At 38.1% G+C, this 27,271-nt stretch overlaps 1 protein-coding gene across 1 annotated transcript in view; it reads left to right on the top strand.

The window, feature by feature from the left end:
* The window catches only part of ACAD11 (acyl-CoA dehydrogenase family member 11), a 76,320-nt gene that overhangs the window by 19,359 nt on the left and 29,690 nt on the right, over positions 1-27,271 (top strand). The window contains exons 6-12 of the mRNA XM_054595261.1: positions 1,854-1,995; positions 2,357-2,478; positions 5,512-5,618; positions 6,740-6,866; positions 19,818-19,895; positions 20,554-20,692; positions 26,880-26,987. Of these exons, the coding sequence (XP_054451236.1) occupies positions 1,854-1,995; positions 2,357-2,478; positions 5,512-5,618; positions 6,740-6,866; positions 19,818-19,895; positions 20,554-20,692; positions 26,880-26,987 (823 nt within the window). The remainder of the gene's footprint in view (positions 1-1,853; positions 1,996-2,356; positions 2,479-5,511; positions 5,619-6,739; positions 6,867-19,817; positions 19,896-20,553; positions 20,693-26,879; positions 26,988-27,271) is intronic.

Raw genomic sequence — 27,271 nt, 5'->3', positions numbered from 1 at the left:
GAACATAATCAACAAAAAGACAAACATTCATTTGTGCTGAGGTTTCAGGAAAACTGTCAAATCATTTTATGAATAGGTTAGCAAGATGAACTTGTAAATGTCAACCTCTGGGAGTTATGCCGAGCTTATTATAGCTCTGTACACAAACAGGCACAGACAGGGTGCTAATATGCTGTTACTCACTATTTACACTAATCTAACTGGCCATTGTTTTACAGCTTTGTGTAATTACCTAAAAAATATTTCAGGTATCTCGAAATGTAACTATAGAAGAGACTCTCAGTTTTCACTGAGAAAAAGTAAACGTTTATAACATCCAGTAAGTAAGTATCTCATTTTTGGGTTTTAAGAGCACCGAAACAAATAGAATGATAGAGAAAAATGCACCCAATGTTTTTCTGTAGTTATCAAATCTAGCTAGTGTAGTAGTTTATAATAACAGTATAACCACAACAGTGAAAGGTCTTAGAAAGTCAAATCATGGTAGAAGGAAGTGATCAATTTATCCCATAGTCCTAATGGCAAATTTTAATTGCTTGTTATATGCTAGACTCTGAACTTACTCATTGAATAAATACATATTGGCTACCTACTATGTGCCAGGTACTTTGCTAGGAACTGGTAAAAAAACAAAAACAAAAACAAAAAAAAAAAACAGACATACTCCTTGCCCTCCAATAATTGTCCTATGCAAGGAGGTATATGTTGTGGCTGAGAAAATTAAGGATCTGAGAGGATAACCATCTTGTCCAGAATTACACAGCTAATCAATGGTGGAGCTAGGATTTGACTATAGGTCTGTCTAATTCCCAAGTCCACATTTTTCTACAAAGCTACAATAATATGTACAAATGTTCCAGAGGAGCAAGGGAGTTCAGGCATACACGAAGTTACATAAAGACCTAAAACCCAGCAGTTCACACTGCCCAGATGACCTCTGCTGTTTTATCTGGCTTGGATAATTTTAACTAGATTATCACTGTAGCCTCCTCGCTGGCCCTCCTGCAGTCCATTCAAATGCCAGGGAGCCCCTCAGAAGGCAAATCCTGTCATGCCAATCCTCTGTGCCAAAGGCTCCGAGGGAGGTCCCTGTCTGTATACCCCCAGACTCCTCAACCCCTTGAAGTAATTCATTTATAACCTTTTTATTTTAAACAAAAATACTGTACATGCTATCTGCAAATTGCTCTTCCCCCTTGTATTTACTGGTGAATGTCCTGTGTTCTTAACATAACAATATATATTTGCTTGATATATATTGTTATACAAAGTAGAATGAGGAAAACTTTGTTTTATGGATTCCAAATTACATGACTATTATGTTGCTATATAATGGTTGACTTTATATTCATAAAACATCTTTTATAACAATTACATTTTTGTCCTTACATCATGAAATAACTTATTTAACAAATTATAATTGCCGTAAGATTGTAATATTTGTTATGTATTAAGATTCATCACCAAAGCAAACTCTTAATTACATAAGGCATAAATTCTTAAATTAAAAGAAAGTATTAGAACTTCTTTATCACAGTTATTCCCATCCAGGAAGTTTCAATCTTTCTCTACTCATTAAGAGAGAGATTAAGGCTATGTAAACGGAAAGCTGGAGAACTGATGGCTAAACATGGACTCAGAGGACATGGGTCTACACAATCAAAGCTAATTAATTGATAAATGAGATGCACCACCGTGGGTAAAGCTACCAACCATGGCCTCAGCTTTGCTTTTGATCGAGAATACAATTTTGAATATATTCTATTTCAGCTATTTCCTCATTTTAGTTCTTTTCTTTTTCTTTTAGTAGTTTTCTACCTAATATGTTCAACCCTTTTTCTTTTTAATTACAGTCTCGAGTTATAGCTGTACTGGACTGGGAGCTTTCTACCATTGGTCATCCTTTGTCAGACTTAGCTTTTCTCTCCCTGTTCTACTTTTGGCCCAGGAGAGTTCCAATGATAAATCGAAGGCTTTATTTTGAAGAAAACAGAGGTATGAAAATGTAATGATGCCTAAATTCCTATTAATATAAAATTATCTTTATTTTTCCCCATAACTTAAAAATAGAATTATATTACAATTTTAGATAAATACCTTTTATTTGTTTTTGAAATGTGTCCAAATCATTTTTTTATTGATTTTTTTAATATTGCATTCCACTTTTAGTAATTTATGACAAAATGTAATCCTTTGTATATAGTTTTCTTTTGGAAGTCAGCATTTAGAACATATTTTGTTATGTGGACTAATGGTTATTATATTTTCTTTTATAAACAAATGTAATATTAGGACATTTAGAAATATTCACCATGAGATTTTTATGCAGATTTACAGTATGTGCTGTTTTTTTTAGGAATGCCATCAATGGAAGAACTAATTTCAATATACTGCCGCTGCAGGGGAATTAATTCTATTCTACCTAACTGGAATTTCTTTCTTGCTCTTTCATACTTTAAAATGGCTGGGATAGCGCAGGTAATTAATTTTTTAACATGTGCTTCACCCTTATTTATTAAAGTACTATTGACAATGTTTTCTGGTATTCAGGAGTTTTATATTTTTTATTTTATCCTTAGATCATTTGGCTTTTCATAATGACAAATACCAGACATGGTTGAATATATATTAAGAATTTACAGAATAGGAATTTGGCAAGGAAAAAAGTTAGTAGCAAAATGTGTTATCACTTTTTGGTATAGTAAACTTAAAAGATGGAGGAAGGGAGAGAGACATAATGACAAAAAGAAAAAAGCTTGTGAGAATTGGTTATTTCCTGGATATCCAACGTAAGACACAGCTAAAACCTTTTAATGATGTTTGCTTCAGACTATAAAAACATTTATTGGACTGCCAGTCAAAATGTCAGCATAGGCAGACATGGCTCACCTCTTCACATGATCGCATCAAAATTACAACTGAAATATAGAACATCATCACTCAGAACCATTAGAAGTCGAGTTGAATGGAAGTTTGATAACTTCAGAATTAAAGAAACCACATTCATTCAGACTGGTAGGAGGAGTGCAGATGCGAAACTGGCTGGTCCCACACCCACGTGCCATAGATAAAAATCTGGGAGGGATATCTTGGAAGCAAGAAGTCCCAGCCCCATACCAGGCCCCCCAGCCCAGGGTTCCAATGCCAGGAAGGTGAGTCCCCACAACATCTGGCTGCAAAACCAGCAAGGACTGGGTTGGTGGAAGAAACTAGTGGAGCTCCAAGCACTTCCGCTTATAGGACACACGCAGACTCCTGTACTCAGACTCATTCCCTCTGAGCTCCAGCGCGGGGGCAGCAGCTTGAAAGGCACCACCAGTAAACAGGAACTGAAGTGCCTGGCATCAAGGTGAGCAGATGCCATTGTCCCTTTTCCAAACCTTCATCCCCCAATAGAGCCAGCAAGCTCGTGCCATATCTGAGACTCCGTCAACCTGACTAACACTGTTTGACCCACCTTAGAGATCCCCAGAAACTCTGACCCACCCAACTTACAGGCACACCCAAGATGCTTTTCCGTATAAATGGCTGGCCTTGGCTCGTGCGTCACAACTCCCTAAATCCTCTCAAACAAGCAACAGCTGGCCTCAGTGAGTCTCAGGCCCAGCACTAGCAGCAGCCATCTCAGGTTGCTTTACAGCTCAGGCAGGGTGGCCCTAGGGCAAAATACAGGTGGGGGCAGACCTTGGCCTGCACCACCCAGGAAATCCCAGGGCCAGCACACCCAGCAGACAGCTACAGGCCACATTGGAGCTACCACCCTGCCCCTACACAGCTGATCCTCCACAGAGGGCAGAGGTTGGTGGCCAGTGGTCACAGCCAGTCCTTGCAGTTGACTGGCTTGGGTAAGTCCTTCCTATGAACCTGATAACAGTAATCAAGGCTCAACTACAAGAGGAGGGGGTATGCAGTGCACACGAAGGGCACACTTCTGGGAGAAACTTTGAAACCTAGAAGGTATTAAATATTCAAATTCATGGAAAGCAGGGACCTACAGATAAGATTGCTGTACCCAGCAAAGAGATCATTTAGAACTGAAGGGCAGATAAAGAGCTTTCCAGACAAGGAAAAACTAATGGAGTTCATCATCACCAAACTATTATTATATGGAATTTTAAAGGGGCTTATTTAAGAAAAAGAAGATCAAAACTATCAATAATAACATGGCAAAAAATACAAACCTATCAACAATTGAATCTAAAAAACAAACTAAGCAAACAAGAACAGAGACAGAATCATGGCTACAGAGAGCATTTTGATGGTTGCCAGAGGGGAGGGGTGTGGGGAATGGGTAAAGAGGTGAGGGGATTAAGAAGCACAGATAGACAGTTATAGAACAGCCATGGGGATATAAAGTACAGTATAAGAAACGGAGTAGCCAAAACACTTACATGCATGACCCATGGACATGAATAATGGTGTGGGGACTGCCTGAGGGAGTGAGGAGGTACTGGGTGGAGGGGGGCAAAGGGGGAAAACGTCAGGACAACTGTAATAGCATAATCCATAAACTATAATTAAAAAAAAAACATTTATCAACCTGGTCTGATGATGAGGAAAGAATTATCTTTGAACTCCCCAAAATCTCTCATAGCACCTACATAGAGCAGCCTCTTATGCTTTTCAGTGAGTAGATGAGCAAATTTTTCCATTTTCTAGCATATTTATGTGATTGATTGAACATAAACTCAGTTTTTTTAAATTACAGCTCAATCTAAACAAATGCATTCTTTATTCTTGTAGTTCAATTTCTGTGTACTTTGAATATTGGAGGTTTATTTAAGAAATTGAAATAGTTCATCAGTAGCAAGGGGCTAGGGCTTGGAGGAAGAAAAGGTAAATCAGAAATTTTAGAAACAAAAAAGAATAGGAAAAGAGGTATAAGGAAAATTACGGGTTTTTTCCTCTATCAGATGAGATTGGGCGCACACAGGGTGGTATGGCCGTAGACTTTCCTCTATCCTCAGAATTCATATCATGCACAAACAACAAAAATGTCTTCTAGGAAATAGTTTGTCCTGCATTTTTCCAATCATATTAATCATATTAGTAATCGAACTGATTGAATGTGTTTCTCAAAACACAGTTTATGCTATGTTTCTATATCTCAGTTTCTACAAATCAGATATCAAATAGGCTTTGAATTTTTTTTTCAATCCTCACCTGAGGATATGGTTTTATTGATTTGAGAGAGAGAGAGGAGCATCAGTATGAGAGAGAAACATTGATCCATTGCCTTCGTTACATGGCCCAACCAGGGATGGAACTACCAACCTCAGCATGTGCCCTGACCTGGAATCAAACCCACAACCTTTTGAAGTCCACGCTGACGCTGCAACCAACAAAGCCATTCAGTCAGGGCTAGGCTTTGAATTTAAAGTGGATTTTCACTTCAAATAAAAGCTTGACATGAGTTATTAGTAACTCACAGGGCTGGGAAACCACAAAGACTGGATAGTTGACGAACAGTTTTCAATAAATTTTCCTCATTCTGTGTTAATTTACTTATAGGGAATATATAGTAGGTATCTTCTGGGGAATAATGCATCTGAGGATAGCTTTCAGTTTGCCAATGTTGTGCAACCTCTGGCAGAAACTGGATTGCAACTTTCCAAAAGGTAAGCAAAACAAATTCCTTGGCTAACTCAAATTAGAGCCTCTATTGGGTATGTGAAGCTTGTAAACTTTAGGGGGATGGGGATCGCTTTTACTTCTTATGCCAGGATTGCTGCTGCCAGTCAAAACAGATTGCTTGGTAAATGTCTTATCTACCTGAAAATAAACTGACTTCAAATATAAAGAGGATATTCATATTTGTAATTAAAAGTATTTTTGACAACTTGAGTATATAAACTTTTAAGGATATAGCTAAAACTCTCAAATGTTTCCTTCTAATATTTGTTACTTAGACCTATTTAAAAATATAAATTACATAAGGTAATTTAATAAACTTAGAAATATTGTTCTCTCCCACCATCACATGCCATCAAATGTTATTCATATGTTTTGTAAGCGTCGTTCAAATCCATGTCTCCATCAGTAAGAACACTTTTGAGGCATATAATACACTTTGCCAGCCACACTCCTGTCTAAGTGGTGTGATATATGGTGCTTACTGAATTTGTGGATGACACTGTCCCTGGAAATTCTGCCCAAGACAGAAGCACTAAGAGCATAATGTTAGCACAGTTTTGTTTCTAAAACTGTGTTGGGAAGTGCCAGGCCGGGCATTTCCCAACACTTTCAAATTAGTGTTTTGGGTTCCTTCGGATATATTCCCAGAAGTAGGATCACTGGGTCAAAAGGCAGATCCATTTTTAAGTTCACTTTATAAACAAATATTTGTAATCTCCGCAACATAGTGGCCAACTGTGTTGCTAGTCATAATGATTTTTAGAGGTGGTGTTTATAATGATATATTTGTGAGGCATACACTAAGAGTAACTATTAAATTTATGTTCAATTTCTTAACGTTTTTAGATTCTAACAGGTGACTTCAATAAAAATTCAGAACTATCATTGATTAAGGTCATGCCAGGCTTATGTTTTCCCCAAATAATGTTTAAGTGTTAAAGTTTATGTTCAAAATAAAGTGATTCTACATTCACCCCATAATATGAAAGACATGCACAATATGGCAACTCCTTCTGAGTGCCATTTTTGGGGAGTTGGGGAAGGCGTCACATTATATTCAGAAAGATAATAAGTTTGGCTATCTTCATAACTTTTTTTTACAAAGGTCTTTCAAAACTACACAGCCACAGATTGAGAATACCCAAGGGCTGTTTTTACAGAGTCGGAAGGGCCAGGAAGTTCTTACTAGGGTGAAGCATTTCATGAAACACCACATCCTTCCAGCTGAAAAGGTAAATATTATGTGAACAGAATGTATTTGTGCACAAGGACTACTGAATTACTTCTGTTATCTCTGCTTCTCAGAGTACCATGGTATCATGTCTTCGCAGTCACTCCTTAACTAGGTGTCCCTCCTAACCTTAGCACTCAGCTGCTACAGACCCTGATCCTGAAAAATCCCAAGGGAATGATACAGATATATCTGTGGAGTTAAAAAGTCAAAAGGAATTAACTTTTTTTGTAAAGTTGAGATCCTTATTAGAGTAAAACTACTTTGGGGGCCTTTGCCCAAGGCGGTGACTTTAAGGGTGTTTTTTGTTTGTTTATTTGTTTGTTTTGACCCTTTTGAGAATTAAGAGAACTGTAGAGGAAACAAGGTAGGCATACCCAGTTCTGAATATCATTTCAAGTGGTTCACAAATACTACCACCACTTTCCTCACATGCTATTGCTTTAAGGTATTAAGTCTCAGCCAGTTTACTGAAGGTGAAGAAACAACATGATGCATTCATTTGTTCAGTTAACAAATAATTATCGGGAATCAAATAATAGGTCAGGCATCTGGAAAGCCGTTGAAAGTAAAAGAAAGAACAAGACAGACAGGGCTTATACTCCTTTGGGGCTTAGACTCCTATGGGGCTTATACCTTATCAAGAAAGAAAGACATTAAATAAGAGATGATAAAGGCTATTTATGAAAAGAGAAAAGCTGTTATGAAAATATGTAAGGTGGGATGGGGTATGTGTGTGGGTAGAACACTTGTATAGATTGTAAGACTTTGATTCTAGTGCATTTCTGCTACGATTTAGGTGGTTTTGGGCACATAACAGTATCTCTTAGAGCCCGAAGTTCTTCATTTACAATGTGAATAGGTATGACTCAGAATACAGTAAATTCCCATTTTAATCTTTTATGATTCTGAGATCTAGAGCTAGACTGGCAAAATCAAAAAGGAAACTGAAAAAGACAAATTCTTTCAACAAAAATGTTCAACCAATATGTGTTTATAGGGTGGTTAATGTTATTGCTTGAATTATATGAATAATTATATTTTTAATAAAGATCTGGGATGAGATTAGCTTTGCTTACAGAACAGGGTATAGCTTTTTCTATAGTTTATATATATATATATTTTTTTTTTTTTTGCTGTATTTTTTTCCATTACCATTGAGTCCCCTTGTCCCCTCTCCCTCCAGCCATCACCAGACTGCTGTCCACGTCCATGAGTCCTTTTTCATTTTTGCTCAATCCCTCCACCCCTCACCCCCCACCACTAGCTGTCATCCTGCTCTCTATGTCTGTTCCCATTTTCCTTGTTAGTTTATTTTGTTCCTTAAATTCCACATATGAGTGAAATAATATGTTATTTGTCTTTCTCTGACTGGCTTATTTCACTTAGCATAATGTTCTCCAGGTCCATCCATACTTTTGCAAAGAGTAAAATATTTTTCTTTTTTACAGCCAAGTTGTATTCTATTGTGTAAATGTCCCATAGTTGTTTTATCCACTTATCTATTGATGGACACTTGGGTTGCTTCCATATCTTGGTGATTTTAAATAACACTGCAATGAACATAGGGTTGTTTATGTTCTTTCATGTTGCACTGCACCGCGGCTATAGGGGAGGGCCACCGCGGAGGAGCGCAGCAGAGAGCGTAGCGCTCCCTGACACCTGAGGGAATCTGGCTGGGGACAGCCGAGGGGGAAGCAGGGCTCTGAAACCCGCAGAGCCCGCCCCGGGGTTGTCACAGATGAGGGGGAATAAACGAAAAACGTCCCAAACACTTCTCTGTTTGCCAGGAGAGCAGACGGGGCACTTCCCTCCTCTTGGAGAAGGCCCTGGCACATCCCCCTAAAGAGGAAGGCCCCATCACCCTTCGTTCCAAGGCTTTTATGGAAAAACTTACCAGCGGGCTAGGTAACAGGAATGCATACATATACTCATTACATTAGCATGTTAAGGTTCACAGAGAATAGATACCTTTAAGAAAACAAGTGACAGGAATTCACTGATTTACATGGATCCGAGAGGAGACCAGTCTAAACAGAAGAGAATGAAGACAAGGGCAAGCACCTTAATGATAAAGGGTAAGGGGTGTAAATAATGTGAAGGTCCTTTGCAGCAAGAGCTGACCAGAGATATGATGGAGGAACAGAGCACACTCTAAAGAACTTACTTTTAGGTCTGATTACCCTGGCAACCACCAGATCTGATTTAGGGCTGTTTTTCCTGCACTGTTTCAAGCCTGAGCCAGGTGGGAGGAGGGAACCAGCAAGAGATAAGGAGACTGCTTCTCGGCTGCAATGAGGACTCCGGCCGTGTCCAGGCCAAGCCGAGAGGTGTGGGGGCCTTTTTGCCCCTTCTCCGGGTCCCCCAATTTCTTTATTTTTTTTTTTATTTATTTTTTTCAAATACATTTATCTCTGTCTACCCCCCACCACTTTCCCTTGCCCCCTCCCTCCTTCCCTCCCTCAGCTCTTCCCCTTTGGTTTCGTCCATGAGTCCTTGCTATATGTTCCTTGACTTTCCCCTTTCCTTCCTTTTCCCTGCCTCCACTCCCTCCTCCCTCCCCTTCTCCGTGTTCCCCAATTTCTTATCTGCTGCCTTTACAGGCCAATACCTGTCTTAGGTTGCCCCTCCCCTGAGGGGGTCTTACCCATCATTGACAAGGACCATCCCAAGACAAAGCAAGAGGGGCAGGGACTATGCCCCTGCCCAGGGGAACAGGTCAAGTTGTCTCAGGAGCCTGTTTCTCCAAGGCCTCCTGATTATTTCCAGCCTTGGGGCCCTCCAACCTGTTGGCAGGGTTACAGCTGCTGAAACCAGGCCGGGCATTTCCCAACACTTTCAAATTAGTGTTTAGGGTTCCTTCGGATATATTCCCAGAAGTAGGATCACTGGGTCAAAAGGCAGATCCATTTTTAATTTTTTGAGGTATCTCCTTACTGCTTTCCTCAGTGGCTGCACCAGTCTGCATCCCCACCAACAGTGCAAAAGGGTTCCCCTCTCTCCACATCCTTGCCAGCACTTGTTATGTGGAGGTATAGTTTTTTTTTTTAAGAAAATACCTCTTAAATATGAGGAAATTCCTTCTAAAATACTCATCTCTTATATGTGTTCAGTGCTTAAGTTATCACTTTGGAAACTTTCTGCTCTACTTTCTAACATGTATACAATTTTGAGTTTTAAAATTCTGAACTTCTGGGTATTAACAAGAAAATGCAACATGTTTGGTTCAAGATGGCAGGATTTACCTCTCCTCCCACAAATGGAATAAATTGGTTAAAGCATAAAAACAGGAGGGTGACACATCAGAGGACTAAGGTTTTGAAAAGAGAACGGAGAAAGCCATTCTGTGAACTTGTCACAAAACGCAGTAATGATACTACTGCATAGGAAAAGGTAGCAGGGCCCCTGAAAGAACATGACATTTAGAGACAGTTGTCTCTGGGTTGCAGTATAAATTCTGCCAGTTAGTAATACTGAGTGACCCTGAGCAAGACTTCTTTGGGGAAGGCAGGGTAGTAACATGGTTAGGAATGAACACTCTGGGACCAGATTATTTGGATCTGAATTCCTTTTGTGTCACTTTCCAGATGTGGGACCTTGGGAGTTTCAAACGTATACTTCAACCATCTTAAGTGTGAATTCATGCTACTCATTAAAATATAATATTAATATTTTAGCCCTGGCTGGTATGGCTCAGTAGATTGAATGCCAGCCTGCAAACTGAAAGGTTGACTGTTCAGTTCCCAGTCAGGGCACATGCCTGGGTTGTGGGCCAGGTCCCCAGCTGGGGACGTGCAAGAGGCAACCAATCAATGTATCTCACACATTGATGTTTCTCTCCCTGTCCTTCTCCTTTCCTTCCCCTCTCTCTAAAAATAAATAAATAAAATCTTTAAAAAAATAATAAAATATAATATAATAATATGTTTTAAAAATTAAATAAAGAGGAACTTTAAAGTCCTATAAAACAGGATTTGGGGCACTTTTGTGTTATCAGAAAACCCATCACATTTTGTATTTCTAAACCAAATATTTGATTGTAGGCAACTGTGTTAGGAAGTTGCACTGACATGTGGGGGCCAGTGTTTCTTCTGGTGTGATCAAAGTTTTAAAAAATTATTTGTAAGGCAAAAAACTCATTAATTAAAGTTTTTTAAAAAATATATTCTCGAGGGCTGGCATTTTGGAGGCCAGCCATGATCTTTATCTTTTTCCCTGCTTTTTTGAGATGTAATAGACACATAACTTTGTGAAAGTTTAAATGTGTACCACCTGTTGATTTGATACATTTATAAATTGCAAAGTGACCATCACCATAGTATTAGCAACGACCTCTATCCATCCCATCATTTAGGAACCATGTCTTTTTTGTGTGGTGAGAAAATTTTAAAAAATCTACTTTCTAGCAACATTCAAGTCCACCATCTTTATTTTAATCTTAAGCCTTCTTATTTTGATTTTCTCCTCCCAAATTGAACATTTGTTTAACTTTAATGAAATAGGAAATATATGTTTAAAAATTTTTTTTATTTCTATGGGTCTTTTTTGAGATTAGTTTCTCTTAATAGTTAATAACATTTCTTTCTACTCTTGTCTTTGAAGATATGCATTACCATTTCTATTACTGGTTACTTATATTCAGTGTCTCTAGATAATTATTTTTGTTTCTTTTGAATTTTTGCTAATAATTCAGGATTGAAGATTTTTCTCTGCATATAGATTTCTAACTGGATCTCATGGCTTGTTTATATAACAATGCCTTTGGAAATAACTTCTCACATTTTCTTGATGCAATTTAGCTGCAAACATTGTTCACCAGTTTTGTTTCTGGTTGTGTTTGGAAAGCTCATTTCTTTATGAATTAAAGAATAGACTAATTTGTCAGTTGCAATATAGTTTGTTTTCTGGCTCTTCGTATCACCAAAATATTATTTTATTATTGGTAAATTATATTTAAATATACTAAACTCTCAGTGTCTAGACTCCAAATAGCTAGAAAGGTAATTTATTAAAAAATAAGATTCTTTTAGTGATAGTTAATATTAAAATATGATCCTGAAATATTATAATATTTCTTATTGCTTTGAGAAATGTATTACAAGAAAATGTTATTCAAGATGGGTTCAGGATTATGGATTATTGTTTTCTAACATGGTATGTAAACTATGAATAAAATGTTTTGAACCTGAAAAAATAAAGAGAATGGAAATTGGATTTGGAAAGCAGGATGTATCATACCAAAGAATAAACCACAACACAGGAAACCACATCTCAAAAGAATTTTGAATTAAGAGAAGGCTATAGCACAGCTGGTAACTTTTTTTCCTTTTTTTTTTCTTTTTTTTGTTTTGATTGAAGAATTAACCTGTAGGTGGGCTGCTTGGGCTGGTCACTAATACTCTAGGGTACCAGTGGTGTCCACCCTAGACCGGAAGCTGCAAGAGTACTCTATACAGGCAAACAATCTGTTTCAAAGAAGCCAGGGTTTTCACCGTAAGAGTTAGTGCTCTAGAATAGAACCTTCCATTTTTGGGCTTTTTTTATTCTGATGGGGGTTTGGTGTAGACTCGCGCTGGCCTTTCAGCTTGTCACATTCCTACCTGCTCACTCTAAAATGAAGCTGCTTGTTGACATGCTAGTGCTTGCAACCAGAAGCCAAGGAGCCTTGCTCTTTCCTTCATAAATGTGAACAGGCAGTCAAGGGAGCACAGAACAGAAGTATCACAAGCTGGGTTGTGATACATCTGCTTAACTTAATATCATGCAGCTGTTAAAATATTTATAAAGTATTTGTAGTAAAAAAAGGTTTATAGGTTAAAAAAAAAAAGACTATAGCTTTACAGAGAATATTGTCAATATTTTGTGTGGCAAGGAAAGCCACAATCATTCTGTGTTGTAGAACTTTCAAATCTGGAATATATGCACATCTAATAATGTGCGCTCTTCTTTTAAAAAGCTTTACCAACATCTGTAGAAATGGTTTATCCTGTAGAATGATTCTGAACAATAAAAATCCTGTCTGTGAACACACATTTTTGAAATGATATAGGAGAAAACAAATTTGCTTTTTCAAAATGGAAGAGGGAACACCTATAAAATTCTATCAAATAAAAGTTTACAAAAACTAAGTTATGTTTAGAAAACAAGGTTGTATCACATAATACACAAACATTTTAATAGTACGTAACTTTAGCTAGTAAGACTATAGTCACTTTTCCTTAGTTCTTTTACAGATTTTCCCAGTTTTCTATAACAAGAAAAAATAAACTATTCTAATGACCTTTGGAAACTCCTTGGATATCATAAAGGTAGAACATAATTTCATTACCTATGAAAATGTTAAAAACAATTCTTATTTAAAATGGATAAGGATAAGGAGTCCTGAAAATAGCATATAAAACAGGAACTAGCAATATGACATGTTACTGAGAGCACACTTCTTTTCCTAATGAAAACTTTTCCTTTATTCATTTATTTATTTATTTATTCTTATTTTGAAATCATGTTCATTCTATTACAGTTGTCGTAATTTTTTCCCCCTTTGGTCTCCTCCACCCATCCCACCCTGCTGCCTGTTCCCACAGTCAATTTCCACTCTGTTGTCCATGACCATGGGTCATTCAATACATGTTCTTTGTCTAGTCCCTTCTCCTTCTTTCCACCATTGTCCTCCTTCCCCATCCCCTCTGGTCACTTTCAGACTGCTCCATGTTTCCATGCCTGTGGTTTATTTTGTCCATTAGTTTATTTTGTTGAATAGGTGAGATAACATGGTATTTGTCTTTCACCAACTGGCTTCTTTCAGTTAGCATAATATTCTACAGTTCCATCCATGTTGTTGCAAAAGGTAGGAGTTTATTCCTTCCTTCTTTCTTTCTTTCTTTCTTTCTTTCTTTCTTTCTTTCTTTCTTTCTTTCTTTCTTTCTTTCTTTCTTTCTTTCTTTCTTCCTATGCAGATTGATTTATTTTTTTAAATGTCAAGATCCATTATAAAATATTAAAAAATTTTAATCCATTATAAAGTCTCAGCAATTAAAACATGACACCAGCACAGAAATAATCAAGTAGATCAATGAAATAAAATGAGCATTCTAGAAAAATGTACATATCTGTTCAACATTGTAATATATGATTAAATTGATATTTCAAATCAATGGGGAAAATAAGGCTTATTCAACAAATAAGGTGCATGAACCACTGTTACTTGAAATAAAACAAATATAGAGCCCTATTTCACACATAATACAACAAATATGCAGGTGAGTTAAAAATCAATATGTAAAATGTAAGGAGTTTTAGGAGAAAATACAAAATAATATTTTTCTTACCCTGAAGTAAAATATTCAAACCCAGAAGCTATAAAGTAAAATATAGACAATATGACTATCTTAAAAGTTAAAAGACAAGTGATAGAATAGGAGAGTATTTGCAACACATCTAAAAAAGGGTTAATAGGGTTTTTTTGGTGGGGGGAATCTATAAACGTTTAATCAAAAAATGGATAAAGAATACCAAAAGTCATTTAAAGCTTTTTAAAAATAATAAAGGCAAGAAATACACAAAAACAGGTTGAGTTTCAACAAATAATAAAGTAACAAAATAACACATCATTGTCACAATCAGAGTAATACGTATTAAAAATCTTGGTAATATCAAGTATTGGTGACTGAGAAAGGAACTGGGTATTCATAGACTCTTCTTCTTCATCTTCTTCAAGCAGTCCCTTTAGCATATTTTGCAATGCTGGTTTGGTGAAGGTATATTCTTTTATCCTTCTTTTGTCTGGGAAACTCCTTATTTCGCCTTCCATTTTAATTGAGAGCCTTGCTGGATACAGCAATCTTGGTCACAGGCCTTTGCTTTTCATTACTTTTCATTACTTTTCATTACTTGCCATTCCTTTCTGGTTTGCAGTGTTTCTGTTGAGAAGTCAGCTGCTCCCTACCAGGGCCCCCTTATATGCTACTACCTCTCTCTCCCTTGTTTCTTTTAGGGTTCTCTGTTTGTCTTTGCTATTTGCCCCTTGGAGTGGGCCTCACTGGGTTCCTCTTGAATGGGACCCTATGTGCTTCCTGGACTTGGGTGACTTTTTCTCTCCTCCAATTAGGGAAGTCTTCCATCATTACTTTTTCGAAAAAATTCTCTGTCCCTTCTCTTCATCTCTGTCTGGTATCCCTATTATACTGATATTATCACGTTTCAGGTTGTCCTGCATTTCCCTCAACGCCTCTTCATTCTTTTTGAGTCTTTTTTCATTTTCTTGCTCTTACTGGGAGCTATTTTCTACCTTATCCTCCAGCTCACTGATTCATTCCTCTGCTTCATCTAGCCTACTTTTGATTCTTTCTACTGTGTTGGTCAGTTCAGAAATTGTATTCTTCATTTCCTCTTGTCTCTTATTGATCGTTTCTATGTCCTTTTTCATGCTGATACAGTTTGCAGTAAGTTTCTCCTTGTTTCCCTGTAGTTTTTTGTAATTCTCTCTGAGCTCACTGAGCTCATTGAGCTTCCTTAGAACCGTTGTTTTGAACTCAATATCTGATAGTTTACTTGCCTCTATTTCATTTAGTTCTCTTTCTCTTTCTGGGGATTCCTCCTTTCCCTTCAACTGGGGGGGTGTTTCTTTGTCTTCCCATTATTTGTGACACTTTCCTTTTTTGCTTCTGCTTCTTAAATTGATCTATCTTGATTTCCTGACTTTGTGGTGCAAAATTCTCTGGTAGGAGACTGCTGCTTTTTCTTTCTGGATCTGCCCCTGATGATGTCACATGTTGACCCTGTCTGACCTTAGGCAGTCTTTTCTAGAATCCCAGGAATCGACTGCCTGTGGCTGTCTCCTTCAGCTGTTAATCTAGTCACTCTGCACTCAGCAGGCTGGCTTAGACACCACAAGGCAGGGCCGAATCCCTCCTGAGGGCAGGGTTATTGGGTCCTCTCACGCTGCTGCCACTCAGGGGAGTGGTCTGCCTGAGCCAGATGGCTGCTGCTGTATGGGGAAGGAGTAAGCACCAGGATCCTGCTGGCTACTCTCTCCGTTCTCTACCAAAGCCTTCTTCCCCAGTCCCTCCTCTCATGTCCATAGCCCACTCTGCCATCACCTTTGCCAGAGCCCAGGGTAAATGGCTGCAAATGAAAATGTATGTCTTGGCCCTATAAAAGGCTCTTTGCATCTCCAGCCGCCTGTGTCTGGCAGAGAGCAACCATGCTGCTTTTCGCAGCTGGCTGTTATCTGTGTACTTTTTGGGCGCTGGTGCTGTAGGCTGGAGATCCCAGCTTATTATTTAGACCCCGCTCTTCTCAGGGGGATCCAACTAGCTGTCTCAATATCTTTCTGGTGCTGCCACCCATGGGCAACCTGCCCACCTTCTCTAGTCTCTCTCACACTCCTTACCAGTTAGGTTGTGCTAAGGCTGATTCTTCTGTCTGCCCGAGGTTATAAGGCTCTTCTCTCGCTATTGTTCAGTTTATTCCAGGTGATTTCTGCACAATTTAATTGTAATTCCAGATTGGTCCTGGGAAAAGGTCAGTGTGACTTCCATTCAGTCCTCTGCTATCTTGATTTTTTGAGAACACACTTTTAACATGATAATGTTAGTCATTTATTCTTACTAAGCCTACTAGGCTTATTCCTAATAACATACTAGGAAAGAACTGTTGTTTCTTTCTAAGGGACTCAAGTTTAAAGTGAAAAACATTATATTGCCAATTATTTGTAGGCTCAGATTTAAGATTCCAAAACAACAGACTCCATCACAGTATCTCAATCAATGAATGAGTAAGTTAGATGCTAAAGGTGATATTTTGGGAAAATTTATCAGGCATCAAACATATTTTCTGCTTTCTTCTTTCACCAGTAAACTTTTATTTATACTTTAAGAACTAAAGAAAGCTCTTTGTAATGAGATATTTTATTTTAATTCTGACTCTTACTGTACCACAAATAAATTTTGCAGATCTCTAAACATAGATTTTATAACAGGAAGTATTAAATAATACACATTTTCAAAAAATTATATAAACACTGGCATAATTTCTAAGAACTGCAGTATCCATAGGTAGTCAGAGATGAGGAATTTGTAAATGTATTGCATAATATTTCTTATCAAGCACAACAGCAAACAGCATTGACTATTTCTGTGGCAATATGTGGCATGGAAACAATAAACAACCCTAAACAGGAAATTTCAGTGACTTCCTGACAGAAATAGCAAGTGCTATTCATCCTGGTACTTTTGAAAGAAACACCCTGTGTCGTCTTGAAGTTTTTACTAAGTATAGCCCTACTCTAAACCAGCAATTTTCAATCTTTGTCATCTCATGGCACACATAAACTATTAAAATGCTGCAGCACACCATAAAATATATTTTTTGCCATTCTGACCAAAAAAAAAACAAAACAGGTATACTTTTTATTCATTCACACTGGATGACTATTGTTGACTATTGTCATTTTTTTAAATTTGATGTTCTAAGGGAGAAGAGGTCAGTGGCCCTGGCTAAACAGTCAAGTACTGCATGTTTTAAAAATTCTTGCAGCATAGCAGTTGAAAATCACTGCTCTCGATTAACCATGCTTCAATAAAGGGAGCATTTAGTACATTACGTATAAGATCAAATCAGTGGAACAGTTTTAGAAAATAATTTGTAATATGGAGTTTTCACAATGTTCATGGCTTTTAATCCAGTAAGGTAATTCTACTAGCCCAAGTGTAGGGGAAGAAAATAGGTAGAGATGCTATGCTAGCAAAATATTGGAGAATGTCATTACAGTCCAAGATTTTAGTTTGTCTTGATTCTTTTAGTTGCACAAATTAGACATTATTGTTACTGTTTTGTGTGACTATTATCCACTGTATTTACTTTATTTACTGTTTCACTTTATTTACTGTTTATTCCTTCCTGCAGCGTAGATGTTTCTTCAACTCCCCTTAGAATATTCTAATAAGCTTATATCTTTCTCTTTTCCTTCTTTCCCGGGGGGAGAGAGGTAATGATTTATATTCATCTCTTCTCTGTATATCTATCTCTATGTCTGTACCCCTATGTCTCTCTGTTTCTGTCTTTCTAATGCCTTTATGTTGCCCTAAATCTTGAAAGATCATTTTATTAGATATAGTATTCTAGATTAACAGTTATTTTCTCTCAGCAATTAGAGATATTATCCCACTGATACCTGTCCTCATTTGTTGCTCTGAGAAGTCAGCTCTCAATCTTGTTTAATTATCCTTAACCTTCCTCCTTTAAGAGCTTTTCTTTCTCTTTGATGTTCTGCAGTTTGTGCTGTGGCTTCATTGTGCTTTCTGAATTTGAGAATTGGTGTCTTTTATTCTGAAAACTTCTTAGATATATATTTTTTCCAACATTCCATCTCTCCTCGTTCTTTTCATCTATGGCTCCAGTTAGGCTTATTGAGAACTTCTCTCTGTGTTCATCATATCCCTTAACCACTCATATTTTCCTTGTACTGAAATCTGTGCTTCATTCAAGAAAGGAGGAATTTCTTCAGATCCTTCTTTTGATTTTTTTTTTCCAGCTGAATCTAATCTTACCAACCATACCAACCATACTGCTTATTCAACCAACTGTAGAGCAGTAGTTTTCAAAATGTGGATTGTGTCACAATTGCCTGGAGAGCTAGTAAAGAATACAGCAGCCCCAGGCTCATTGAAGTAAGAGAGGGCCTGGGCCCTGGTATTTTTACCAAGTTCCCCTAGTGATTCTGAAACCCACCACAGTTTGAGAGCCACTGACATTGAGTTTTTAATTACTGATTTTTCTTCTCCTCAAGTTGCACTTAATTCTTTTTCAAATTTGTCCAGTTTGGTAATCCTTGGTCATATTTTTAATTCCTTCCTTTATTTTTGAAATTTCTTAGACACAAATATTTATATTTTGTATCAGATCATTATTCCATCTATAGTCTTTGGGGAGTGTGTTTCTGTTTTGTTGAACAATTGTTTCTGCTAATTTTTGTGAATGGTGGCCTGCTTCCTTGAGTATTCAGTAATTTTTCATGTAGAACTCATGTCCTTTGAAATGGAATTTAATTTTATCTGCTAGGATTATTTAAGACTTTGTTTAATGCTCTTTCCTCCAGAGAGGATTTGCTGTTGACTCTGCCCGCTCCTTTTAGGCACTGTCACCAGGAACAATGTTTTGGCTCAAATTTTGGCTTTGGTGAAGGCAGGCTTCAGGCTAGGAAGGTCTGTTTGTTTGTCTGTTTGTCTATTTGATTGTTTCTGTTCCTTCCTATGGTATATACGGTTTATTCCCCATGGTCGGCCTCTGAGGGGTGAGTTTTTGTTTTTGTTTTTTCCCCCACTTAGTTTTTGCCCAGTAGGTGCCCTGGCTTTTGTAAAGGGACAGTTGATCTCTGATCTTCCCCCCTTGTCCTGTTTGGGGCATTTGTCTTTGTCTCCTGACTGCTGCCCATGTGGCCCATTAAAAACTAAGGCCCAGGCTAACATGGGTCAGACTGCGTCCCTCAGACAAACTCGGCCCCAGTGCTTGCCCACACCTGAAGAGTCGGGCATTTTTTATTCCTGGCCTCTGAGGATTTTTCTTAATTTCCTCCCAGCACAGCTATGCATTACTAAATGTATTTCTTAAATTATTTTATATATTTCACCTGATATTTTTAGTTGTACTACACTGGGAGGGGTTTGTGTGACCATCTAGTGTGTCATATTGCTGAAAATGAAACATTCAAACCTTGGTGTAGATTTTGGGACTCGATTATCTAATATTGAGGGAGCATAATTTTATGAGCAGCAGGCCTCCAGAATATTTTATACATCCATGTCTGCTTTTAGAAAGCAATAGGATTGATTTGATAGTAGCTGAAAAATGCTCCTTTGCCTAAATATGTTTTGTTTGGGTATTAACAGTTTATGGCATTATTTACTTTGTACTAACTTCAGCTAATGAGCTTTCTTCTTTTTATTACTTTAAGGAGGTAACTGAGTTCTATGTTCAAAATGAAAATTCAGTAGACAAGTGGAAAAAGCCTCCAATAGTTGATAAACTCAAGGTAAGAAAATTAAGAAAACCTTTAACATTGGAAAATTTATATGCAGGTGTTTTTTAAGACCTTAGTTTGTTGTTGGTGCTGTTATATATGTAGAGGATAATTATATTAATAGTAACTTTTTTAAATTAAAAATAGAATCTGTAATATACAAATTAGGTTGCATAGTGTTTTATATATAGTGATGAACATAACCTCTTAAAGCTGTTCAGAGGAAAAAAATACAATGAACACTACTCACCACCATCTGTCACTTAACTGAGACTAAAGTCAAGGCAGTGCATTTGTCCTACATGGGCTTAATCCAAATGTCATGTTTGCAAATCACAATGCAAAAAATTATTCAGCATAATTATACTCAAGTGTGGGAGCTTTTTTAACAGCTCTGCTCAATAAGAAGTACAAAGAAGTTCAAACAAATTTAGTTTTTCAGCCAAATCCAAGGAATCTTGAAGGAAAAGTCATTTCTTTATCAGTTAAGAAAGTGTTGATACATGTGAATTAATAGCTACTCGTTTTTGCACAATAGGATACAGTGAAATAAATAGGTTCATAAATGTTTTTAAATTTTCAAAAAACGTAAGTATCGATACCTTTAAAAAAAAACTGTTTTAGGTCATAGCAAATTATGATCACTCTGGTATATTCATTATCTTGACAGGAAATGGCCAAAGCTGAGGGCCTCTGGAACTTGTTTTTGCCGGCTGTAAGCGGACTCAGCCAGGTGGACTATGCCTTAATTGCTGAAGAAACAGGAAAATGCATCTTTGCTCCAGAAATCTTTAACTGCCAAGCACCAGGTTACTACATTATTAAAAACAGATGTTCTCAGATATTTTGAGAGATGTTTAAATTTTCTCTATTTTATGACAAGGAAGTTTTCCTACATAAAGTTGTAGATTTATAAATTTGTCTATAATTTTACTTCTTAGTTACTTTGACTTAAACATTAAAACCGGATTTAATGTTCTCAGTGGATTACTCTTTTGTTAAACATCATCACATTAAGAGTAGTAGTGATTAGAATCTGCCACCCAAGCAATTGGTAGTATAATTATGGATTGCAGTTTCCTGATTGGGTATTTGATATTTCTATGGCTAGTTGGCATGAATAGAGAGTTCCAAATCTTTTGGTTAGCCTCACTGTCTTTCCATGTATTCATTCATTACTTATTGATTATCTAATAAGTGCCAAGCCCTATTCTAGATCCTTGAGATATATCAAGGAATAAAGTAAACAAAGATTCCTGCCCCCATGGAGCTGACATTCTAATGGAGGAGACAAAAATAAGTAATAAATATAGTCAATAAATAGTGTGCTAAGTTTGAAGATGAAAAGTGCTTTGGGAAAAAAGAACTCAGCAGGGAAGGGGGGTTCTAGAATGCTGAGGGACAAGGCATATGGATGAACAGTTGGGCTAGGCCTTATTTAGAAGATAACATTTGATAAAGACTTAAGGTGAGAGAGTTAGCCATGCTGATGTCTGGGGGAAGAGTTTCATAGTGGATGGAACAGAAAATGCACAGACCCAAAGGCAATAATGTGGAAGCTGTGTTCCGAGAATAGTCAAGGATGACAGTGTGGCTGGGAGAAGACTAGCAGGAGACATTAGAGAGAAAAGGACCTTATATGTTGGGCCTTCTAGAACAGATAAGGGCTTAGCACAGTGAAATGGGAAGCCATTGAACATTTGAGCAAAGCAGTGACAAGATGTAACTTCGGTTTTGAAAGTATCACTTTGGCTGCTATGTTGAGAATTAACAAAAGGAGAAAAGGAGGAAAGCAGGGAGTTTATTGGAGTAATTCTAGTGAGATGATGGTGATTTGTTCTAGGGGACCAGCAGTGGAAGGGGTGAGAAATGGAAAGATTCTAAATATATTTTGAAGGCAGAGCCAAGAGGATTTCCTGATTGGATATGAGGAACAAGTGGAGAAGTGAAGGACGCTGCCAAGGAGTTTCCATGAAAATTGAAAGGATGAGGGAAGGAGGCTAACTTTTCTTTAAAAAGATAATATGGAATAGAATCTATAGAAGGTGTTTTCAAACTTGGATTTGCAAAAGAACCACCTAAGGAATTTTTACAAACCCAGATGCACAGGCTGCATCCCTGGAGATTCTGATTCAGGAGGCTGAGGGTAGACTCTGGGAGTACCCGGATGCTGCTGGTCAAGAACTAGTCGTTGATGTGTAGTAGAAGGGTGATGGTATGATATCCTATAGTGTTCCTGCGCAAGTCAGGCCTTCGTATTGCCTTTTGTGCTTCTTGGATGGCCGTGGTGCTAAAGCCCTCCCTAAAAGAGTTAATTAAGGGTAGAATTGCCAAAAAGAGGTGTATTGGATATATGAGAGAAAACACAGTCTGGTGTTTTAGTAGTGTTTTTGGCCTCTCTGGTCTTTGACTCTTCATTTCTTTGGAACATTTGAGATAGTTCATAGACTTTTGTTGATGGTTGAACTTGACCTTTGTGTGGTTTTTTCCTCTTCCAAACCCCCATTTATCAAGTCACTGTTATAGTACATTTTAATCTAATAATGAGGCTATTGTAAAAGTAAAGAGACGTATTCACAAAGTTTCTAAAGATTCATCTCATTTGTTCGAAGCTATTACATCATACTGCATAGATGGCTTAGTTTTGTGGGAATAGAACTGCTCACCTTTTGCTTAAAACTTTTTTATTGTTATTTAATAGTAAGAAATACATTTTATAATGTGACCCAGTATATAGTGTATGTAGTTGTACGGGTCTTCATTGATGGATAAATGGGGGTGGCGTGGGGGGAGATTAAGTGGGGGGGAGATACTTATATATTATTGAAAAAAAGTCTTCATGAAACAAGTTTCTCTTACTATATTCACATATTTTCCACCGAGTCCAATCTAATGTAGTCTGTTTTGATCTATTTTAGTTTTTATAGATTGCTAGCCATATTCCACTAAATTTATTTCACGGCACACTTATGGGTCATAATATGAAAAATAATGCTATACCGGACATCCTTTGCAGATGCAGCTCTGCCACTATTTCTCCATTTGACCTGTGAACCTACTTTTTCACTAGATGGGTATGGGCTTTTTTAGTTTTAAAATTTCATGGGTCTATCAGTTGTACCGTCTAAGTGATATCACCAAACTGCTGAAATTTTAAAATTGGCCAGGGAAATGCATTTTCTTTTATTAAAGTATGATCAACAACTCTCCTCAGCAAACAAGATGTGTAAAATCTTAAGTAGAAAACTAGGCATTTTTCTCTTTGTAGTGGAGATATCTTCATGAAGAGCTTTGGGCATTGTGTTCTGGAGCATTTCCAAAGCAGATAAAAAAGAGTATGTAATGGATGCCAATTAAATACTTTGGCAGGTTTCTTAAGTATGAAAGATGAATTTCCATAGGCTTCCAGTTAAGATAGCGATGTAGGCAGGCATGACTCACCTCTTCACACAACCACATCAAAATTACAACTAAAATATAGAACCATCACTCAGGAACGTCAGAAATCAGGTTGCATGGAAGCCTGACGCCTACAGAGTTGAAGAAACCACATCTATCCAGTCTGGTAGGAGGGGCGCAATGCAGAATGGGCTGGCCCCACACCAATGTGGATAAAAATTCGGGAGGGATATCTAGGGAATGAGGAGTCCCAGACCCACACCGGGCCTCCCAGCCCAGAGCTCCAGTGCCAGGAAGATAAGTCCCCACAACTTCAGGGATTCAGTCAGTGGAGGAGGCTAAGAGAGCCCTAGGCAGCTCCTCTTGGGGAATCCACATACAGCCTCACCTACTCAGACTTGCTCCCTCTAAGCTCCAGCACTGGGGTGACAGTTTGAAGGGCACCAGTGCCATACAGGGAGAAACTGAAGTATCTGGCGTCAAGGTGAGCAGAGGCCATTGTCCCTTTTCTAAACCTTCCCCCCACAGAACGAGTAGGCTGGTGCCATATCTGAGACTCCATCAACCTGACTAATACAGTGTGACCCACCCAATTTATGGGCCCACCCAAGCTGCTTTTCCAAAAGAACGGCTGGTATTGGCTCCTAAATCCTATCAAACAAGGCACAGTGGTCTCATTGAGCCCCAGGGGCAGCCAAATTAGAGTCACAACTGGTTTTCACCTGGTAATCTCCAAACCCAGCACAAGTAGCAGCCATCTCAGACTGCATTACAGCTTGTGCAGGGTGCCCTGGGCAAAACACAGGTAAGGGCTGACCTTGGCCTGCACCACCCAGGAAACCCCAGGGCCAGCACACCCAGGGGACGGCTACAGACCACATTGGAGCACCACCACCCTGCCCCACACAGCTGATCCTCCACAGACGGTGGAGGTTGGTGGCCAGTGGTCACAGCCAGTTTATGCAGCTGATTGGCCTAGATAAATCCCTCTCACTGATCTGCCAACAGCAAACAAGCCTCAGCTACAAGAGGAAGGTGTACTCAACCCACACAAAAGGTGCACCTTGAATACCCAGCTTTGGTGATAAGGGAGGCTATGCCACTGGACCCTACAGGGCATCTACTACATTAGGCCACACTACCAAGGCACAGAGTCAAAGCAGCTCTACCTCATACATAGAAACAAACACAGGGAGGTTGCCAAAATCAGGAGACAAAATGACATGGCCCAAATGAAAGAACAGATCAAAACTCCAGAAAAAGAGCTAAATGAAATGGAGATAAACAGATGCAGAGTTTAAAACAATGGTTACAAGGATGCTCAAGGAACTTAGTGAGGACCTCAGCAGCATAGAAAAGATCCAGCCAGGATACACTAATTGAAATAAAGGACAATTTACAGGGAAACAACAATAGAGTGGATGAATCCAAAATCAAATCAATGATTTGGAACATAAAGAACCGAAATCAACCATGCAGAACAAGAAGAAAAAAGAATCCATAAAATGAGGTTACTATAAACAGCCTCTGGGACAACTTTATGAGGTCCAACATTTGCCTCATAGGGGTGCCGGAAGAAGAGAAAGAGCAAGAAACTGTAAATCTGTCTGAAAAAAATAGTGAAAAATAACTTACCTTATTTGTGAAGGAAATAGACATGCAAGTCCAAGAAGCACAGAGTCCCAATTAATGATGGATGCAAAGAGGCCCACCCAAGGCACATCATTATTAAAAGGCCAAAGGTTAAAAAATAAAGAGAGACTATTAAAAGCAAGAGAAAAGAAGTTAGTTACCAGTAGGTTGCCAGATGGGGGAGAGGTAAGGGAGAATGGGTGAAGAAGTGAGAGGATTAAGAAGTACAAATAGATGGTTACAGAATAGCCATGGGGATGTAAAGTACAGTATAGGAAACCGAGTAACCAAAGAACTTATTATGCACGACCCATGGCCGTGAACAGTGGTGGCAAGACTGCCCGAGGGAGTGAGGGGTGCTGGGTGGAGGGGGACAAAGGTGGAAAAATCAGGACAACTGTAATAGCTTAATCAATAAAATATGATTTTTTAAAAAAGATGAATTTCTACTCAAGCTACCTAAATTATTTCCCAAGTAGTTATAAAAGTTTATGGGAAACATGTGTCATCTTCCAATTTTTTTTTTTTGGTTTTTGCCCTCTAATAAATCATACAATATTATATATTGGAATGCTGAAAAGAGCTATTTTAACTCTAATGCTAATAGTGGGAAATTTGGTGTCCCTTCAGCTGATTAGGGGAGAAAAATTTGTAGATGTAATTTACCTAGGCTCTTTTCCCAAACCATAGATGACAGGTTCGTTGTGCCAGCTTCTTGGAATAAACTGGTAAACCCTTTTGGAGAGTTTATATTCAACATTTACCTCACTTGAACTACAACAAGAAACACTGAATTTAAAACAAGCAAAGAAAACAATGAGCTTCATTAATTCCAACTCAGGACTCAGTTTCTTCTTTGGTCAAAACTGATTTTAAGCTTGTGTTAATCTACTGAGAATTTGGCATTTTAATATGACTTTGACTCCATTATGAGTGCCTGAACAGAGTACAAACATATTTTGAGAGACTTTACTTAGACTTAATTCAATTTTCACAGACATTTTAGTGACTGTCCTAAAGTCATTATAAGAGGTGATGTTGACAAATGCTTTCTCAAAATCTTGTAAGTAATCAGTATTCAAGGGAAAGGTTTTAGATATTATTTTTAGAAACTGGATAGGAATGAAAATCAGAGAAAGGCATCTAGAGCATTTAGCTCTATGGAAGACATGAAGCTCTTTTTTTTTAACCTGAGAGTGGTACTATAATGTTTTCATATGCTGCACAATGCCTGCTGAGGGTCGGAGAGGGTCTTTGAAGGTATCAACTATCATTTTCTCCCCAGGGCAGGGGTTCTGTGTTTAGCATCCTTGAACTATGAGCTAGCACTTTTTAAGACAGTGTTGGGTGCACAGTAGTAAGACCAATTTTAGAGATAAAGAGACAATAATTACTATGTGAGTTCAGAATAAGGAGGTATTTCTGACTGGATAATCAAAGATTCTTCACAATGAAGGTGGCTCAGAAGCAGGAATTTAGTTAGGAAGGACGGGTAGAATTTCAGTTGAGAGAAGGCCTGGCCAGAGCAAACAGGGAAGTTAGAAAGCAAAGAGTGTGTTTGAGGAATTCGAGTCTCAGTAGAATAATATTCATTGTATTTCAGGAGTGTTTCAATCGTGCCAGAGCATATTTGCAAGATGACCAACAAAGTTTAGGCCAGTAAATTATTTTCATCAGTCCTAGCTGAGCCAGACCTCATTAGAGCCATGCTGCATTGAGATGACGTGGACAAGAGCCTGTGATTCAGAACAAGTTGAATAAATATGCACTGAATGCCGTGTACTTGTTAATTATTGTTATTTATGGCACACCTTCATTGGAAATTATATTTACTATTATGCTTCAAAATATTTTTAGCAAACATTTGCTTTAAAAAGATGAACATCTGTATTATCTACATCAAGTTTGGACTTCGTATTAGTACCTTTTAAAATTCAAAACAAATGCTTTTCTCATTACGTATAGACACAGGGAACATGGAGTTGCTCCACCTATATGGAAGTGAAAAGCAGAAGCAGCAGTGGCTTGAGCCTCTTCTTGAAGGGAGCATTGCCTCCTGCTTCTGTATGACGGGTAAGAGCCAGTCGCTGTTCTCTCCTTGTGCAGTCCGTCGCGCCAGAGTTTTTATGGATGAGCCGAGGACATGTGGGATGTGGCTCTGTGTTGCAGGCAAATTTGCTCATGATCAGAATCTGAATAGCTTTGTTTTGAGCCCAGTTTTAAGTTTGGGGCCTTTTTTAAAATTTGTATTTGCTTTAGAGAAAGGGGAGAGATTGGGGGAGAGAGGGAGGGAGACATCGATCGGTTTCCTCTCACACGTGCCCTGTTTGGGGACTGAACCTGCAACCCAGGTATGT

Source organism: Pteronotus mesoamericanus, unplaced genomic scaffold (assembly GCF_021234165.1).
Source record: "Pteronotus mesoamericanus isolate MK-2021 breed Mesoamerican mustached bat unplaced genomic scaffold, CSHL_Meso_final scaffold_54, whole genome shotgun sequence".
NCBI classification, from domain to species: domain Eukaryota; kingdom Metazoa; phylum Chordata; class Mammalia; order Chiroptera; family Mormoopidae; genus Pteronotus; species Pteronotus mesoamericanus.
Note: the sequence above shows the minus strand (reverse complement) of the source record. Positions and strands in the feature narration are given on the sequence as shown.